Below are 21038 nucleotides of genomic sequence, written 5' to 3' on the forward strand. Positions count from 1 at the left end.
GGTCTCAAACTATACTAATTTTTTAAAATTCTTTTTTCCTTTTTCTGTTCAGCTTGGATGATTTCCCCTACTCTGTGTTGCAGTTCATTGATCCATGCCTCTTTATCATCTAATCTACTGTTGATTCCTTCTAGTGTATTTTTTATTTCAGTCATATTTTTCTGCTCTGTTTGCTTCTTCTTTATATTTTCTCCTTGTTGACATTCTCAATGTTCATCCATTTTTCTCCTGAGTTCAGTAAGCATCTTTATGATCATAACCTTCAACTCTTTATCGGATACATTGCTTATCTCCACTTTTTTTTAGTTCTTTTTCTGAGGTTATGTCTTGTTCCTTTATTAGGAATATATTTTTCTGTGTCCTCATTTTGCCCAGTTCTGTGTCTATTTCTATGCATTAGGTAGGTTGGTTATATTTCCCAATCTTGGAGAAGTGGCCTTATGTAGAAGACATCCTGTGTGGCCTAATAGCATACGCCCCTCTGGTCACCAGAGCTATGTGCTCTAGGGGTGTCCTCTATGTGGGCTGCATGTGCCTTTCTGTTGTGGTGGGCTGACTGCTCTGGGTGTGCTCATAGGCAGGGCTGGCCTCGGGTCTGGTTGGTTGTGAGGCTGTGCCCTGTGCAGTGGCTGCAGGCCTGCTGGAGATAAGGGTAGGCTTCCTGCATGGTTGGCTGTGTGGCCTGGGCATGGGGGGGGGGCGGGGAATGGAGCTGGTGCCAGCCTTCTGGAAGGTGGGACTGGGTCCCCAGGGCCAATAGTCTAGAGAGAGAATTCTAAAATGGTGCTTGCCAGAATGAGTGTTATTATGGTAGAATGAGCTCTCAAACATGGCTGCCACCAACATCTCCATCCCCAGGGGCAGTCCCTCTTGCCTCCTGGATCAGCAAGTGGGTCTGACTCAGGCTCCTTTCAAGCTACTGCCTCTGTGCTGGGACTTTGAGAGCACGAGATTTTGCATGTGCCCTTTAAGAGCAGAGTCTCTATTTCCTATAACCCTCTGGCTCGCCCAAACATAGGCCCTGCTGGTTTTCAAATCCAGACATTCTGGGAGCTTGTCTTCCCAGTGCAGGACTCCCAGGATAGGGAATCTGATGGGGACTTGTACCCCTCATTCCTTGCGGAGGACTTCTACAATTGTCATACTCCTCCTGTTTGTGGGTCACCAACTCAGGGGAGTAGGTCTTGATCACACCGTGTCTCTAGCCCCTCCTACCTGTCTCATGATTCCTTTCTATGTGTTTAGTTGTGGAAAATCTTTTCTGCTAGTCTTCAGGTCATTCTCATAGATGGTTGCTCTGTAAGTAGTTGTAATTTCGGTGTGTCCATGGGAGGAGGGGAGCTCAGGGTCTTCCTACTTCACCATCTTGGCCACCTCTCTCCTGATCAAACTGTTAAAATTCACTTTCTTTTTAATCTACCACTTGAAGACGGGGGGACATCCAAAACACCTTCTACAACATGGGTCAGACATACAAGTTTCCTCCACCATGTTAATAAATCTTGTCAATTGTATTCCTATGTCATTGTCTTTGTTGGGTTTTATAGACTCATAAGAATTTGGAGTGGGAGAATATAGATATTCAGGATCTCATTTGGTACTCAATTCAGCCTCAAGAACTAGGTACATTCACTTCCTTTTAACACCTGAGGAAACTGAGACTTTGAGAAGCACACAGAAAGCGAGAGATAGAGCCAGGAGTCAAAGGGCCCATCTTTTCCTGTCCTCTGTTCTAAAAGCCTGCTCTCATCCAGCTTTTCTATATAAAGTACCCAAAATAGTCTGCCTAAAAATAGCTTCTGGACGAGTGACCTTCTGGAGTTATCTGTTCTTTAATAGCTGTTCTTTATTGGTAAGGTACAAAATCTATGATCCCTTCAGGAAAGTGACTTTGAAAATTGAATCTCAGAGAATTAGACTATAAATTCTGCTTTCATGGCTAAGAAACCCAGTGCCTAGTACAGACCTGGGAAGGGACTAGAGGTGAAGCATCTTATGCAAATTAAGAATTCCCTAGAGACATCCATTCTCTCCAGTTACTCTCCAAAACAACAGCAGCTTTGGAAGTAGATGGTTAAGTTTTTGAGGAGCAGCACGCAAAGACCATCTAGCACAGCAGGCCACAATTTCTTACCTCCAGGAGAAGAGAATCACTTGCTTCTACACGAGTGTACTTTAAAAGTGTCTCTACCCCAGGGAAGAGCCAACTGAAAGCAGTGCTCTTATGACTCCCACCCCCTTGCCAAGCAGAAGATTCTGTCCTCAGCCATTAGATACCTGAAAGGTCCTGTTGAGAGGCCATGTGATACAATTGGAAACAGCATGTTCTTAGGAACCAGGCAGGCCTGGGTTTTAAGTCTAACACTGCCACTTTCTAACTATATGCTCTGCAAAAGTTGCTTCTACCATTTCAACAATTTCCTCTGTAAAACAGAGGTAAAATCAGATGCTTGTAATGAAGCATAAATCAGTTAACACATATGAAAAACCTAGAACTGTGTCTGGCATATGAAAGACCAATATTTGAAATGTTTTAAAATAAATAAGCTATGTTCAACTAAATTTAGGAAACATTGAATTAGACAAACATAGATTTCTTGCCTTCAGAGTGTCTAAAAACCTCTATTATCCTAATGTACATTGCGAATCTGTGAAAGAGGGGTTGAGCATATAGTAGTTCCCAAATTTACTGGATCATGAAACTTTTTTCATGACACTAGTATAAACAGTACTGGGAATACTAATTTGGAGCAAAATCTAATAGACCCTGAACAAACCTTACTGTGGCTACAAGAACATCAGAAATGTACTTCGGGGCTTTGTGTTTTTAATCTTCAACTCTATCACTTAAAATACTCATTTTAAAAAAGGGAAACAAGTGATTCAACATGTATTGACAACCACTCATGATTGTTATTTATATGGAATTAAAAATGGTGTGAGAGTTTCTCAAAAGGGTTCACCTATCAAACTATTATAATAAAAGTACAGCTAAATTATGAGATTAAAATATGTGGTCTTAAATGAAAAGCAGATTTCCTTTCATTGTCATCTGTAACGCTTTTATAGTCTTTGTACTATTTCCTACCTGATTCAGTAGATGGCACTGCAGATTTAACACAGAGAAAACCACAAAGAGTATATGTAGATTCATCCTGGGATAAATATCCTGCCTTTTTCCCCCCTCTCTCTAGTGTCCAATGTTATCTATCAGCCAAGAGGGGGACTTGTGTATTTTGTTGGAGGGGAAGAGGGTTGAAGTAGGGTAAGAAACGGTTTTCTTCACCTTCTGGAAACTCTACCTATATATCTTATCCCTGAAAAGGCACACTTATAGAATTCTGTAGATCAGGAAGGGCAAAGACCATTATTTGGCTGCTAATCTGGACCCCACATATGTCAGACAGTGCAAGTCAATGAGATCACACTTTCCCACTGGACCCAAACACCATCTCCGAAGTCTTTTCCATACACTTCTCCAAGTAGCTACTATGAATCGGTCTACAAAGGCAATAAAGATGAAATCTATTTATAATAGCCGCCATAGAGTTCAGAGACTTTCAAGATCAAATCCTTGATAAGACTCAGAAATACTAAGGAACTTATCCAAAACTTACCAGATGGTTTATGACAGAACCAGGACAGGGATCCAGGCCTTTTGACTCTCACTGAAGAGTTTTTATTCCAGCCAGTCTTCATCTCCTCCTGCTAAGAGCCAGGCTATTTAAGTACAAGCCCTGAGGACCAAGTCCAGATAATTAAGTGCTAGGTGTCTGTCTGGTCTCATGTGGACCAATTACCCACTTGGAGAGAGAGAGGAGGGAAAGGAGTCAGAAGTTAAACCCAAAAGCTGTCTGTGGGAGCCTAGTATTATTTGTGCCACCAACCTCACAGGCCAATTTTATCTTGGTCCAAGAAAGGCCTGCTCTGTTGGCCCAGAATGACACTGCCCTCCAGGCTGCTCCTACCCCAGAGCTCACCACCTCCATATGCCAAGTCTTTTAATCCCTTAGTATTTAAGGCAATCAGGTATTAATTTTGAGTGAAATGGCAGGTCCCTTCATTAATATTGCTTTTTCAGGAACTTTCCATGGTTTTTCAGCTTCTAACTGTGTTGCTCTAAAAGTACATCAGGAAAAACTGAGTGTGAAGCCCTTAAACCATATCCTGATTCTTTTTTCTTAAAACTGATGACATCAGAATGAACATTTCCAGTAGGTTTGGGGGCATTTCTAGATGAAATCCAGCCAGAATTTTAAATATCATGCATCCAAAAGTGGTGCTGTCACCCTCTGTTTCATTCCTGGTTTCCATTTAGTAATTGCAACTCTTAGAGGCATTGCTATTCTCCAGTCACCCAGATTTGAAATCTCAGTCATTCTCATCAGTCATGTTAATTTCTGTCTGTTCTGCATCTACTCTTTTTAAAACTCTCAATGCAATATTTCAAGCATATAGAAAAGGTCAAAAGAATAACATAATGGACACCCATGTATCCACCATTAAGCTCTATCAAATGTTTGTGTTTTGCCATTATTACCTAATTTTTTTAAGAAATAAAAGCACCATTTATATTTGAAGACCTTGCAGATCCATTCCTGATTCCATTTCTTTCCCACTTACCAGTTGTTTCAGTCAATAAATATTTCTGAGGCATTACTAAGTGCCAGGAACTGGTCTAGGAATGGAAGTACATCAGTAAATGAAACAAAAACCCCTGCTTTCATGGAGCTTACACACACAGAAGTATCACCATTCCAATTTTTTTCTCACATCTTTTCTCATTTTTCCCATTGTGTATATCCAAAAATAGTATACATTGTTGTTTTGCACATTTTCAAACTTTTTTAAATGGTACTTACTAACATGCAGTACATATGATCTGCAACTTACCATATTTGCCACATATTTTGATAATTACCTTGAGACAGGCCACTCTAGGTCACTCATGTTAACTTTTCTACAGCATTCCCTTGTATGGAACACCATAGCTTATTGATCCATTTTCCCTGTTGAAGGACAGTCAGGTTATTTTGCAAGTTTTCACAATTTAAAACAACACTGTAATGAACAGCCCTTCTCCCCAGTATCATATTCATATGGCTTCTTTCCTACTTCCCACACTTGGTACAATGCCTTGTTCCTAGGAGCTCGGCCAACATGTGCTCTCTTGAATTTTCTAGCGTTTTCTAGGGTTGACCAGAAATTTATTAGTGGACTACTTTAGCTTCTAGGGAGAGCTCCAGACCCCCTAGATATCTTCAGAAAAGAATTTACATATTACAAGGATAAAATTAAAATTGCGCCCCATTACTAAAAGATGGGATTGTATTGGAAGAAGTGTAAACAAGGTGAATTGGTGCAAGATATCGCTTGTTACCTTTAGCACAAAGTTCCCTGAGTCCATCACTCCTTTATTCTTCTTACCAATATAGTAATAATATCTAGAACAGTGCTTCTCAACCCTGGCTGCCCATTAAAAGTACCTTGGAGATTTTAAATCCCACTGACTATGGGCCTCTTATCACAGCAATAAAATGAAAATGTCGGGGGTGGGTCCAAGGCGTCAGTGCATTTTTAAAGTGTTACTTGGGTACAGACAATGTTGAGAACCTCTGAGCTAGGGCAGTGGTGAGCCTCAAATTGTGGGCCACAGCACACTGCTGTGCTGAACTCTCTGCTAAATGTTGGTTAGTCAATGTGCACAGTTATTTGGGCTCCAGGTAAAGATAAAATTATTCTTACTCTAATTGATCACTTTTAGCAGCCTGTCGTTATCTGTATAGAACTGTTTACTCCCCTGTGTACTTATATACTCCCAAAGCTAAGTCCTTCTGGGTTCCACTGATCATGTGGTATTTCTTTGGCGTTAGCTGAATTTTGTCGATACCTCATACCTGCAGAAGGTTAAAAGCCCTTTACTGCTCTACGACATGTCACAGAAATCCTCGCTCAACTCAGTGTTCTACCTGACAGGTGTAATCATTATGGCTGTTTTCTCATCAGTAGTAAAAATAAATTGTACACATTTATCGAAGTATACAGTGTTGTCTAATCTCAGGTTCCGGAATGAATACAAGTGTTTTTTTTTTCATCCTGAAATTTGCTCTTTCTCTATACCAGTGATTACTTTTTAATCTCTTCAACTGTATTCCCAAAACTTTTAGTATTCTAAATATACTGTGAAACTTGAAAAGTTCGAAGCCACAATTCAAACGGCTCATATTAGGTTGTAGGAAGAAAAATGAGTCAAAATGTCTATTTTGTCTGCTTTTAGTGTAGGTCAGTGTTTTTCAAACTGAGGTCTTTCCAGGAGTTCAATAATTACCTTTAAGAATTTTACATTTTGTATTTTGATGCCAAGCCAAGTCTTACAATATTTACATAAGCAACGATGGACTATATTGAGCGCTTGCTATATGATAGGCCCTCTGGTAAGTGTTCAACATACATACCTTATTCATCCCCACAACAGCCATGAGATAAAGTATTCTCTCCTATTAGAGATGAAGGAAAAGCATAGAACACTTATTAACTTGCCCCAAAATGCACAGCTGACACCTGATGAGGTTGGGATTCAAACCCGAGCCATGTCGTTCCCAGCTTCACCTTGTAATCAATAGTTTATGCTGCTATTTGAAGTATTAATAGAGTGGTATTACTTTGGCACCAATTATTAAGAAAAGAAGATGGGCTTAAATGTAATTGGTTCTTTGTGCCATGTGAAGACCAAATGATGCCACAGCATTTGCTCAAATACGAACTTTGCAATAGAACAGAGAAGAGTGATGATTAGAAGTGAGTCATCACAGTTCACCATAGCAAAGACAGGCAGACTCAAAAGAGCCCATACAAAAGTAGTGAGAACCATAATCACATTACAAGTGGCAATTTAATTTCAGCAAAACAGCATCAGGCATTACATTTAATAATTGCTGTTATTTGATTCTTACTGGTTTGTGGCTTTTCATTATATTCAAAATTTTTAAATTTATTTAGCTTTTAGAGGTACGTAAGATTGATAAGTAAAACAAATTTATGCCTAATTTTGTCTCTACATACTTAGCTAATATTTTATTAACAGACTTTAAGTAAAATTATGGTATCCATAATAAATTTGTTTTTCCTTTTAACTGCAGTTAATTTATTACTCAAGTTTGATAAACACTGATGTAGACTTAAAAACAAAAATGCACTAGAGCTCCCACACTTCACACAAGGTCCAGTCCTGGTTGCTAGGGTTTAGGGCCCAAAGCCCCTGTTGCCTTGACCAGCCTTGTTCTCTCTGCCTAGATGTACCTAAACAAATTATCGGGGGCAGCTGACGGAGCATCCAATTTTGCCAGGATCTTGACCATTCTTCAATTTTCTTTCCTACCTAGCTGTCCATAGAGCTAGCCCACAATCTCAGGTGACTACACTTTGAAATGAACAACCTTGTATTTGGAAAGAACTTCAACTTCAAAGATACACCAAGGCCTGTACAAAAGACTGACCTCTCTCTTCTATAGAAGACTAAGGAACTATATAATTTCTGCCTGGAGAAAGGCACCAAAAAAATGCAACAGAAATTGTAGTAATCTTCTCTTCTCCTAAAGCTTGCATCTGTCTCTGGGCACATAAAAGATGCATTCACTCATTCATTTACTCATTCATTTCAGAAAAGTTATTAATCAGGCCATGTTCTAGGTACCGAGACCACAAGAATAAACAAGACAATTTCATAGGTCAATTTCATAAGGTGATAATTGCTGGGAAGGAAATAATACAGACTAGAGAAAAAAGGAGAGGGAGCTACTTTAGATTGGGTGCTCAAGGAAGGTGCCTCTGATAAGGGGAAATTCAATTACAAGACAAGAAAGAAATATTAGAGTACAAATATTAGAAAGAGCAAACGCAAAAATAAATTACTGAAAAACCAAAGGAAATTTTTCAAATAAAAAAAGACATTGCATGAGACAATGCATTGTACAATGCTGTCAAATAAATATAACCTAGATAAAATTGATAATTTCCTAGGAAATCAGTAGAGATAGACCAATCTCCATAGAAGAAATAATGTCATCAAAGAGCTTCCCACAAATTTTAAAAAATAAAATAAAAATAAAGCCACCAACCCCAGATGTTTCCACAAGAGAATTATATAAAACATTTAAATATCATATAATCCCTGAAATACTTTAAATGGTCCAGAGTACAAAAAGAAAAACAGCTTCAAATTTTCAAAATTCTTCCTATAAAGTTAGTATAACATTGATACTAAAACCAGACAAATACTGAAAACATACACACAATACAGACCAATTTCATTTATAAATATTGTTGCAGAAATCTTAAATATTTTGAGGACACAATTTTACGGTATATTAAAAAGTACATTATTACAAAATTACTTTTATTTCAGTAATACAAAGGTGCTCAATATTATTTAAGCAGGAAAATTATACAATCACTCCATAGAGGTCAGGAAGACATTTGACCAAAAAAAAAAAAAAAAAGAAAATCATGTAAAGAATATTCAATAAAATAAGAAATGCTGTATATTCTTTAATATGATAAATATATATGCCTCAGCAAAAAACCAACATAAGGCAACACTAGAACAAGACCAGAATGCTTTCTTTTTCCTTGTTCTTTAATACTGTATTGGGGAGCTTAGCCAATGCAATTAGACAAGATAAAGCAATCAGAAGCATTAAGAATGAGAAAGATAGATAGAACTATCTCTATATGCAGATGATATTTTTATATTTACAAAAGTCAAAGTAATTAATGGATAACTACTACTAATGATAAGAAAATTTAGTATAGTATTAGGATTTAAAATCAGCATACAGAAATCCATAGCTTTCACTTATAAGAACAATAACCAGTTGGAAAATATAAGGAAAGAGAAAAACAAAAACAACAAAAAGAAATGTGTAAAATTCTTGAGGAAAACTAGAAAACCCTACTTGAAAGACACAAAAAGAGACTTGAAAAATAGAAATTCCTACCACGTTCCTGGATAGAAGGACTCAACATCATAAAAATGTTGATTCTCCCTGAGTTTCCTTATAGAATTAATGAATACCAATAAAATACCTTTAACTTTTTTCAGGAGCCTAAACAAGTTGTCTACAGAGCTCATATAGAAGAAACAAACAAACCTGAATCTCCAGGAGTATATTGAAAAAGAAGAACAATGAAATGGAGAGCTAACTCTGCCAGCCAGTAAAATGTATTATAAAAATCTCTATATTTAAAATTGTGGTATTGTAGCATAAAAAAAGGATGAGTGGAATAGAATATTGTTGTGACTTTGTTAAATTAGCACTTAAGTAGACCCTGGGGTGTGGAATGGTGAGCCATCAACTTTCAACAAAAGATCACAAGGGAAATTAAAATAGGATGTTTATTACTTCTAGACATCCTGGGAAAAGTTCATGGCATGCCTCAAGAGGCCATGCAAGGAAGTCAGGGCTGGGTGCAGGAGAAAGAGCGGTAGGACCTGAGGCACATGCTTTTTTTAGGGTCCTTTGGTGGAGTGCTTTGGAGTGCCTAGGCAAAAGCCAGATTGGTTAATTAAAACCAGAAAGACTGGGGTTTTGGTGACCTCTTCAGGGTTTTACCTAAGGAGCACAAAATGTAAGTGCCCTGGGAGGTGAGGGACATCACTGTCTATCAAAAGGGTCATTGGGGGAGTCATATCAGGAATTTACATTTACTTGTAAATTATCTAGAGCAAGCGCTGAAGGGTCTAGTGTCAGTTGATAGCCCCTGCAGGCCACATGGCCACACGAAATGGATGCCAAGGCAGCAATATAATGGAGAAGTTTAAACTCTCAACAAATATCTAGAAGTCCTAGTGCATTAGACCCAAGGGTATTAAAGATTTAGTAGTTAATAAAGACAGAATCTCAAAACAGTGAAGAAAAGACAGACTTCTTAAGTGAGTATTAGGACAACTGGACAGTCATTTGAAAAGATAGAATGGTGTATGATCCCATACACCAAGGGAAATTCCAAATGGATTAGATTTCTAAATGTAAATAATGAAGCCAGGTAAGCACGAGAAGAAAATTTTTTTGAAATTCCTTTAAAGCTTAGAAGCAGAGAAAATTTTCTTTACTTTCACTCAAAATCCAGGCACAATAAAATAAAAAGTAATATATGGCTAATAAAAATTTTAAATAGCATGGAAAAAATTACTATAAGTCAAAAGACAAGTGACAAACTGGGAAAAATTTAACTAATTAAACTCCTGATGAAGGGCCAGTATACCAAATATATAAACATTGTCTAAAAATTAGGAAAGTATCCCTGGTTTAAAACTATACAAACTTATGGTAATCAAACAATATGGTATTGGCATAAAAACAGACACATAGATCAATGGAACAGAACACAGAGCCCAGACATAAAACAATGCATATATGGTCAATTAATTTACAACAAAGGAGCCAAGAATATATAAGAGGGGAAGGACAGTCTCTTCAGTAAATGATGTTGGGAACACTGGACATGCAAAAGAATGAAACTGGACCACTATTTTACACCATACACAAAAATAGATTTAAAATGGATTAAATACTTGAACATAAGACCTGAAACTTCAAAACTCCTAGAAGAAAACATATGCGGTAAGCTCCACAAGTGTGGCGAGGATGTGGAGTAAAGGGAACCCTTGTGTACTATTGGTGGAAAGATAAATTGGTGTGGTCCCTATGGAAAACAGTATGGATTTTCCTCGAAAAATTAAAAATAGAACTACCCTATGATCTAGCAAAATCCACTCCTGGGTATTTATCCAAAAAAAATGAAAACATTAACTTGGAAAGATATATTCACAGCCATGTTTATTGCAGCATTATTGACAATAGCCAAGATATGGAAACAACCTAAATGCCCATCAATGGATGAATGGATTAATAAAATGTGGTATAGGTGTATATATATATATACACCTATACCACATTTTATTAATCAATAATATTGTATTGCATATTTGAGACTTGCTAGGAGAATAGTTCTTAAAAGTTCTAATTACAAGAAAAAAAGGTTTATAACTACGTATGGTGACAGATGTTAAATAGACTCGTGGTGATCATTTCACAATACACACAAATACCAAATCAATACACGGTATACCTAAAACTAACATGATTTATATATATTTATATATTAATATAATTTATACTTCAATAAAATAAACTTTTAATTTAAAAACTTTAATTAAATAAAATGAAAACTAAGAAAAATGAAGACATACAACCAGTTAAAAAAATGGAAAAAATATATGAACAGTGAATAGGGGGAAAATGTAAAGGAAATATGATCTCAGTCTTAATAAGAGAAATCCGAAATAATAACATTGAAATACCACCATTTACCTATTAGATTAGCAAGAATTAAAAAACCTGACAGTATATACTGTTAGCATGGCTCTAGGAAGACAGACATTCTCATTGAATATTGAAGAAAATGTGAAATGATACCAACCCTGTGGAGAGAAATTTGGCAATTTACAATTGCATATGCATTTATCTTTATCTAGCAATCTCAAATCTAGGAATCTATCTCAAAGATATACTGGCAAAAATATACTTAATTTGTAATAACATAAAACTGGAAACAATCCAAATGTTTAACAACAGGGGACTGATTAATACATTACGGCATATGCATAAACTATGGTACGTTTGGGAAGCTATAAAAAATAAGAAAAATATCGGGACTCCCCTGGTGGCGCAGTGGTTAAGAGTCCGCCTGCCAGTGCAGGGGACACCAGTTCGAGCCCTGATCCGCGGAAGATCCCACATGCCGCGGAGCAACTAAGCCCGTGCGCCACAACTATTGAGCCTGTGCTCTAGAGCCTGCGAGCCACAACTACTGAAGCCCACATGCCTAGAACCTATGCTCCACAACAAGAGAAGCCACCACAGTGAGAAGCCTGCGCAACGCAACGAAGAGTAGCCCCTGCTCGCTGCAACCAGAGAAAGCTGGCGCGCAGCAACGAAGACCCAACCCAGCCAAAAATAAATAAGTAAAATTTAAAAATAAATAAATAAATAAAAAGTTTACAAAATTAAAAAAAAAGAAAAATATCAATATACTGAAATAGAATTATCTCTTGGTGTATTTTAAGTGAAATAAGGAAGATGCAAAGGAGAATGTATAACATGCTACCTCATGAATAAGAAGGGAACACTCCCGAAGTCATATTACAAGGCCAGCATTACTCTGATACCATCACAAAAAGAAAAGAAAAGAAAGAAAAGAAAACTATAGGCCAATAACCGTGATGAACATAGATGCAATAATTCTCGACAAAATATTAGCAAACTGAATTCAAAAGCACATTCAAAGGATCAAACCCTATGATCAAGTGGGATTAATCCCTGGGATGCAAGGATGCTTTAACATCTGCAAATAACAGAATGGACCTGGAGGGCATTTTTCTAAGTGAAATAAACCAGACTGAGAAAAAATATACTGAAAAATATCACTTACATGTGGAATCTGGAAAAATAAATTGAATACGTAGAAACAGAGAGTAAAATGGTGAATTCTGGTAAGATGAATAAAGTCTGAGGATCTAATGTATAACATGGTAACTATAGTTCATAGCACTGTGTTGCATAGTTGAAATTTGCTAAGTGAGTAGAATTTAAGTGTTCTCACTAAAAACAAAAAACAAAAGAAAAAGAAAAAAAGGTAAGTATGTGAGGTGATGGATATAATTAATACAATGATGAGAATTCTTTCACAATATATACATATGTAAAAGCATCTTATTGTACACTTTTAATATATTACAATTTTGTCAATTATACCCCAGTAAAGATAAAAAAATAAAATTACTATTTTGTAATCCCTAAAGAGATAATGGATCTAATTAACACATCCATGGCTGTGAAAATCAAAGACCAAAGGTTGACAGGGACTTTTAAGATGGATGGATCAGGCTGACAACTCTTGAATGTCATGTCAATCCAAATATAAATGGGACAACCAGACATTATGTATCTCCTGTTTTATGAAATAAGAGATAAATAGTCCTATCAAGGAAGTATTCTTGCCAAAAGAAAAAAAATTAACTTGAATCTAACCAAACTTTTAGATCTATCTATTGTTTATAGGAAATAGCAAGGATAGACAAAAAAGTTAAAACACACCATGAGAAAGCAAAAGGTCAGAATATGGGAAAATATGATAGACAAACACCGTGGTTTCTTTATTAAACAAACAGTGCAGAGGAGGTAGTATGGGGAGAAATGTTACATATTAAGAGCAACGTAAGAGGTAAGTAAACCAAATGCCATATACCAAACTCGTTTGGACCCTTAATAAACAAACCCTCTGTAAAGCATTTTTTAGACAATCAGGGAAATTTGACCATGGACTGAATAGTATGTGAAATTAAGGGGTTATTGTTCATTTTGTTAGATATGAGACTGACCTTGTGGTTGAGTAAAAGAAAAATATCTTTTTCTGTTAAAGAAGTATAATAAAGTATTTAAAAGGGAAATAGTACAGCTTGAACCCATCCCCACCCCAGAAAAATGTGAAGGGTTAGATGAAATGAGATTGGCAAACTGTTTATAATATCTGAAGCTAGATGATGGAGTATATGGGGTATAGTTGTACTAGTCTCTCTCTGTGTTCATATGTTTCAAATTTTCCATAAATTTTTTTTTTAAGATTTCAAGCAATTCAATGGTAGTCTTACCTTGGAATCATGGTGGAGGCACAAGAAGGATGATCCCTATGGGAGAAGATTATCGGACTTTACTGTGTGGGCTTTACAGTCCCCACCAGAAGGAAACATATTTCCCACAGGACCCCAATAAATTTTATGCTAAAAATGGGCATTGAGATGCTACTTGGTTAATCCAAAGAAAATAAAATGCCTTCCAAAAATGGGAAGCTTTCTCTTCAATAGTCTTGAAAGCATTCTCTTATTCATAAAAACATGTCTTGAAATAGAAATATTCATTTTTCATTAAAAAATATTTTTAATGAATAAAAATATTCGTGTTTAATTTCATGTTTAAATATTCATTTATTTAAACATGAAGTGAATCACCCATAGAGAGAAAAAACTCACTGTTATTACTTTTTGCAATAACCTTCTACAACATGAATACAACCATATTCTACCTTAATCTAAAATAGGCACAAATTCTTGAAGTATATCATGATTCCTTTCTAGCTTTGCCTCCATGCAAACAGAAATATGGACGCTACACTGACCTGTCCCCTATTTGCTGCTGAGCTTATAATACTTGCATAATAAATTTGAGAGGAAAAAACCAACTCAGTTCAATAGGAACTGAGAATAAACATGCATAATTATATGTGTCCTCATTCTGTCATCTTATAAATATATATAGTAGATATTCAGTCTTATCCACAACCCATAAAAGGTCAATTCCCAAATTATAGAATGTTTATTCTCCATAAATTTTTAGTTAGAGCTACATCACATCTGATTCATTTGGCTTTTTATTATATGTAAATTAGTTTCAGAATTTACTATAGTCTTTGACAGTGATAGATGACACTTATAGGCAATCAATGATAGATGAGACCAGTTGCCAAAAAGTGACCATATTATCCAGGAGAATAAAGGACATAGTCCTCTAAACTGGGAGGCTCCCAGGAATCTATTTAGGCAAGGTGCCTAAGGGGTGGAAATTAATCCATTGGCCAGTGTATTTGTTTCCTAGGACTGCCAGAACTAAAGAGCACACAATGGGTGGCTTAAACAACAGATATTTATTGCCTCATGGTTCTAGGGGCTACAAATCCAAAACTGAATAGTCACCAGGGTTGGTTTGTTCCAAGGGCTGTGAGAGAAATCTGTTCCGTGCCTCTTTCCTTGATTCTGATGGTTTACTGGCAATCTTTGGCATTCCTTGGCTTATGGACACAGCACTCTGGTCTCCACCTTCGTGTTCACATTGTAGTCTCCTGTGTACGTTTCTTTACAGGGCATTCTTTTTAGAAAGGTACCAGCCATTTTGGATTAGGGACATACTCTACTCCAGTATGACCTCCTCTTAACTAATTACATCTGCAATGATCCTATTTCCAAATTCTGAGCTACTGGGGTTGAGGACTCCGCATACCTTTTTGGGGAACACAATTCAATCCATAACAGCCAGAGAGTCAAAACATAGAAATAGGTCACCATACCATTTTTCTCCAGGTGAGCTAGTAAAAATCTGCTTTCTGATTTCATACAAATATGTTGATATTTGTTCTAGCCACAGCAGAAGAAAAGGCCTAAATTATAGCCCTCATGGGGGTCATAATGAGTATAGAAGTTAGACTATAGCATGTTTCATCTGTTCTAACAATGAAATGTAACAGTGAAAGATGAGGTGAAAGTTTATTTTCTCTTCAGTTAACCATCTGAGAATAAGCAGTCAAGGGATGATTTGACTATCAGGTACTATCACAGACCCAGGCAAGTAGTGGGGTGGTACATTGCCTGTTCTCCTCTGACTAGTGTTGAGCCAATACCCCAAGCTTCTAGTTTGCTTATTATCTTAAAACACAGCCAGAGAAAAACAACAACAACAACAACAAAAATTATTATGTTGTTTTGTTTGAAATTATGCATGCCAAGGTACTTTGAAATTTATGTGGGTGGGTCAACTGTTTAGTATTGGATTGGCTAAAAAGTTCGTTTGGGTTTTTCCATACCATCTTACGGAAAAACCTGAATGAACTTTGTGATTAACCAATACTTGTAAGTACTTATAGAACTCTGGAATCCATCCAAAGGAAGAGAGTGGTCTTCATTGGCTGTATTTGACAACTCAGCAGGTATAAAAAAGCAAAAGGAACTCAAGATTTGAAAACATGAGATGTACAGAAGCAAAGAAGTATCTTAAATTCAATTCCAAGAGACAGGTTTACAGCCCATGAAGACAGAAGGGTGAAACCCAATATCACTGGAGACTGAGAACCAAAATCAGTTTCCTTGGTTATAAAATATGTCTTTTACTAGTATAGCAAAGGGAAAATACATTCAAGCACATTTGTGTCATAAGTGAAGAGTCTCAAGGAGGAAAAATGCTAACACAAACATAAAACCAAATTGCTATTTATGAAAGCAAAGTTCAGTGCTACATCTCTGACCACTCATCCCTTGCACTTTAACTACAGCCTTGATAAACTACTTGATATTCCCTCTACCTGGAATAGTCTACTTCTCTTACACACATGCAAGTACACATACACACACACACACACACACACACACACACCATTACCTTTCTCCTAGCTAATACCCTTCAGGTCTTAACTTAGATGTTACTTCTTCCAGAAAACCTACTGCAATATCCCCAAGACCATCTGTGGTGCCATCTCTAACACCCTAGACTACTGTAGTAGCATGGGTCACTCTGCACAGAATTGCTTTTTCCATTAAACTCCAAGTTCTTTGATGATAAGAACTTATGGTGCCTTCATCATTATTATATCTTTAGGGCTTAGTATAATGCCTGCCAAAAAGTATGTAAGTGCTCAATATAAATTTGCTGAAATGAATGCCTACATTTTGCAATACAGAAAGCAAGTCCTGTCATCCAAACATCCCTTATGTTTGGGTGGTTACTTACAGAGGTCATTTATATCACTTTCCAACCTGATTTACATGTAATCTACCACCATTTGTGCCATCTCTTAAAAAGAAAGAATGGCTCATTTGTCTACACCTCTCATTAGAAAATAAGGTCCCAAGTGTAATTATTAATTTATTAAACATTCTATTGAATACTGACAATTTACATAATACTCATTGAAAAATAGAGATGGATCATTCAGTACTTTTTGAAGTCATAGCATCCTTAAAACCAGAGTAGACAGAGTACAACAAATAAAACACAGACACTTTGACATGAGAAAAAAAATCTTCTCCAAAAGAATTCTCCCACCCACCGAACCCCCTTTTATACATTCTCCACCAATTTCAGTTTTCTCCACGTGCTTTGGCGCCAATGAGCCACGCAGAACCACAGAGATTGGATCTGTTTTTATCTTAACAGATGAGATCAGCCTCTATGGGCTGTCCTTTTATGCTCAAGTGAATAACTATAGTATTTATGATGTAGAGATCTGGTCTTATTTTTACAGGCAAACTGCAGAAATGGAACTTTATCAGTTGGAAGAGATGGCAGGTAGTGAGAAAACAGGTTTCTGTGGGTTATATGGGGCCAATAGCACTGGTGGCAGAGGGTGGGGTGCAGAAGAATCAGCAGTAGGTAAGACAATGGCTGCCTTGGCATAGCGGCAAGTAAATAATAGGGAATCATAGGCCGGCTGAGAAAAGCTTCAATGGGAGGCATGGAGGGGATGGAAAAAAATTCAAAACCTCTTCTGAGTCATAAGAAATACTTTTAAAAATATTGTCATAGGTTCTAATATAATTGGTCTTTCTGGGGCCAACTACTTTCAGAAGCACCTGCTCTTTTAGGCCTTTGAACTTTTATCCTAAAGAGTGTGGTATCATTAGGAAAAATGATCACCACCCATTGAAATCCTAATTAGTTAATTCTCCAGCAGTTAACCTGCCCAGAAACAGCCTCTAGAGTACTGATTCATCAAAATAGGTTCCAGGTTCATTCTAATAATACAATATAGCATGTTTAAGTCTTACCTAAATGGATGCAAATATTATTATTAATATCAGTATTATTTTCAAACTTGAAAGGTTTTTTAAAATAAAAGTTGATTTTTCCCCAAAATGCTAAAGCTTTTACACACATACAAAAGCATGACTCAGTTTTGGAAATTTATTTTGCAGACTGGGAGCTCCTAGTTAACTTGGATAATTTTAAATGCAATTAGTACTTTCAGACAATAGATGTCAGACTGTCATATCTCATTCTTTGCGATATTAGACTGGGTATTCCACAATACCCCCAAATAACTTTCAGAACAGCTTTCTCCAAGTTGTCTGGAGCCTATTTACCCCCAAATTAGAGTGCCCAACATAGACGATATACAAGATGTGACTTGAAGATTATTGATTTTTCAATGCCTCCCCAAAATGTATACATTGAATTGAGTATTTTTCTCCTTTAAAATAGTCACCTTTTGACACATACCTTTATCCTAAATATGATCTCACTAATTGTCAGAGCCGCACTAGTACATTGCTGGGTAGGAAAGTAAGCCTTAATAAATATTCTATGATTGAACGGGTCCATGAGTGAGTGAGTGAGTGAGTGAATAAGTAATGACAGATAAATGAATTCAGAGCCTCTTCTTTGAGGACTCCGTTTAAAGCCAGTATCACTTTTTTTTTTTTCCATAAAAAATTTTTAAATTCAACTAAATAAAAATTTTAAATTGCTCCATGGAAAAACTGTAAACAAAGTCAGAAGGCAAACAACAACAAAAATTTTGCAACACACACAACAGACAATAGGCTAATTTCCTTAATGTTTAAAAAGTTTCTATAAATAAGAAAATGACTATCCACCCAATAGAAATATGGACAAAAGACATACAGGGAAAATTTTTAAAATACAGATATTTTGTTTTTCAGCTCTAGAATTCCACTTGATTTTTTTTAACATCTTTATTGGAGTATAATCGCTTTACAATGTTGTGTTAGTTTCTGCTTTATAACAAAGTGAATCAGTGTATATATGTATACATATATCCCCATATCCCCTCCCTCTTGCATCTCCCTCCCACGGTCCCTATCCCACCCCTCTAGGTGGTCACAAAGCACCGAGCTGATCTCCCTGTGCTATGCGGCTGCTATCTATCTATCTATGCTATCTATCCACTAGCTATCTATTTTACATTTGGTAGTGTATATATGTCCATGCCACTCTCTCACTTCATCCCAGCTTACCCTTCCCCCTCCCTGTGTCCTCAAGTCCATTCTCTATGTCTGCATCTTTATTCCTGTCCTGCCCCTAGGTTTGTCAGAACCATTTTTTTTTTCTTTTTTAGATTCCATATGTATATGTGTTAGCATACAGTATTTATTTTTCTCTTTCTGACTTACTTCACTCTGTATGACAGACTCTACGTCCATCTACCTCACTACAAATAACTTAATTTCGTTTTTTTTATGGCTGAGTAATATTCCATTGTATATATGTGCCACATCTTCTTTATCCATTCATCTGTCGATGGACACTTAGGTTGCTTCCATGTCCTGGCTATTGTAAATCGAGCTGCAATGAACATTGTGGTACATGACTCTTTTTGAATTATGGTTTTCTCAGGGTATATATATGCCTAGTAGTGGGATTGCTGGGTTGTATGGTAGTTCTATTTTTGTTTTTTGAGGAACCTCCATATTGTTCTCCATAGTGGCTGTATCAATTTACATTCCCACCAACAGTGCAAGAGGGTTCCCTTTTCTCCACACCCTCTCCAGCATTTATTGTTTGTAGATTTTTTGATGATGGTCATTCTGACTGGTGTGAGGTGATACCTCATTGTAGTTTTGATTTGCATTTCTCTAACGATTAGTGATGTTGAGCATCCTTTCATGTGTTTGTTGGCAATCTGTATATCTTCTTCGGAGAAATGTCTGTTTAGGTCTTCTGCCCATTTTTGGTTTGGGTTGCTTGTTTTTTTGATATTGAGCTGCATGAGCTGCTTGTATATTTGGGGGATTAATCCTTTGTCAGTTGCTTCGTTTGCAAATATTTTCTCCCATTCTGAGGACTGTCTTTTTGTCTTGTTTATGGTTTCCTTTGCTGTGCAAAAGCTTTGAAGTTTCATTAGGTCCCATTTTTTTATTTTTGTTTTTATTTCCATTTCTCTAGGAGGTGGGTTAAAAAGGATCTTGCTGTGATTTATGTCATAGAGTGTTCTGCCTATGTTTTCCTCTAAGAGTTTTATACTCTCTGGCCTCACATTTAGGTCTTTAATCCATTTTGAGTTTATTTTTGTATATGGTTGTAGGGAGTGTTCTAATTTCATTCTTTTTCCATTTTAGTATCTAAACTAATAGCAAAACTTTGTGGGTTTGTGTTGAATTTGATTAGTGAAACAATCAAAAATCACTTAGAACAAGTCTTGGGAATATGAGACGCAATTCAGTGGGATAAGGGCACCTAGGGAAACACAAGGCATGATCAAAATATTACAAGTCTGACTTTATCATAATTGCGCTCTGAAGGCAATTCCAGAAATGATTTGAACATCAACAAAACAGCCATATCAACCCCAGGGTGACTGCTTTGAAAAGCTACACTCAGTATAGAAAAACTGGCATGCTAATTTTCTCTAACTGGGCTTATACATTTATGGTCAATGTTTATATAATATTTTTAAAATGTGACTGAGGGGAAAGGTCCTAGCCTTATGCTAATCTTAAATCCATAAAACTTCATTTTCCCATCTGTAAAATGAAGGATCCAACTAGATGACCCCTTTAAACTTTTTAAGTGCTATCATTGCATAATTCTATAAATAAATAGTTTAAACATTGTTCACACATCTTTAACCACTCTCACTAACATTTCAGAGGTTTCATATTGAGGGGAACTGTTTCTTTAAACAACCACAGGGCCCCAAGGGAAATCGTGGTTTAGGCAGCAGACCATGATGTAAAATCTACTAGAGCAAAGGTAAATGGGACACATACACACGTCTCTCTCTCTCACAGACAGACAGACAGACAGACAGACAGACACACACACACACACACCTGTCCCATTAGCAGTAAACTATCTGTCCCCAAACAAGGACAATTATTGAAGTTATCATAATAGGTTACATTCACATGAAATCGATTATTTAAATCATACAGAGTACAGCTGCTCTTTATCAACTTTCTTATCTTTGTCAACTTTTCACCAAGTAGTTACGACGTCAAAAGTGGAGGGAGTGCTTTCAAACGAAAGTATGACAGCGGGCTTGGGTGAGTTCTGCTTCCGATTGTGTCCAAAGTATCTTATTCTGTAGGTTCCAGGTTGGGCAGTATCTGGAATATGCCATTGTATCGTTGCATTGCTATGACCCAGTAATCCCTTGTGCCAATAGAAACTGTTGGTAGGAAACAAACAAACAAA

At 36.7% G+C, this 21038-nt stretch overlaps 1 protein-coding gene across 2 annotated transcripts in view; it reads right to left on the reverse strand.

Annotated features, from left to right (window-relative positions):
- Positions 1-20465: 20465 nt before the first annotated feature.
- Positions 20466-21038, reverse strand: part of ASAH2 (N-acylsphingosine amidohydrolase 2) — a 120681-nt gene continuing 120108 nt past the window's right edge. For both annotated transcript variants that reach the window (XM_068548951.1, XM_068548952.1), the window contains one exon: positions 20466-21012. In XM_068548951.1, the coding sequence (XP_068405052.1) occupies positions 20820-21012 (193 nt within the window). In that variant the 3' untranslated portion in view covers positions 20466-20819. The remainder of the gene's footprint in view (positions 21013-21038) is intronic.

Source organism: Eschrichtius robustus, chromosome 7 (assembly GCF_028021215.1).
Source record: "Eschrichtius robustus isolate mEscRob2 chromosome 7, mEscRob2.pri, whole genome shotgun sequence".
Taxonomy (NCBI): Eukaryota; Metazoa; Chordata; class Mammalia; order Artiodactyla; family Eschrichtiidae; genus Eschrichtius; species Eschrichtius robustus.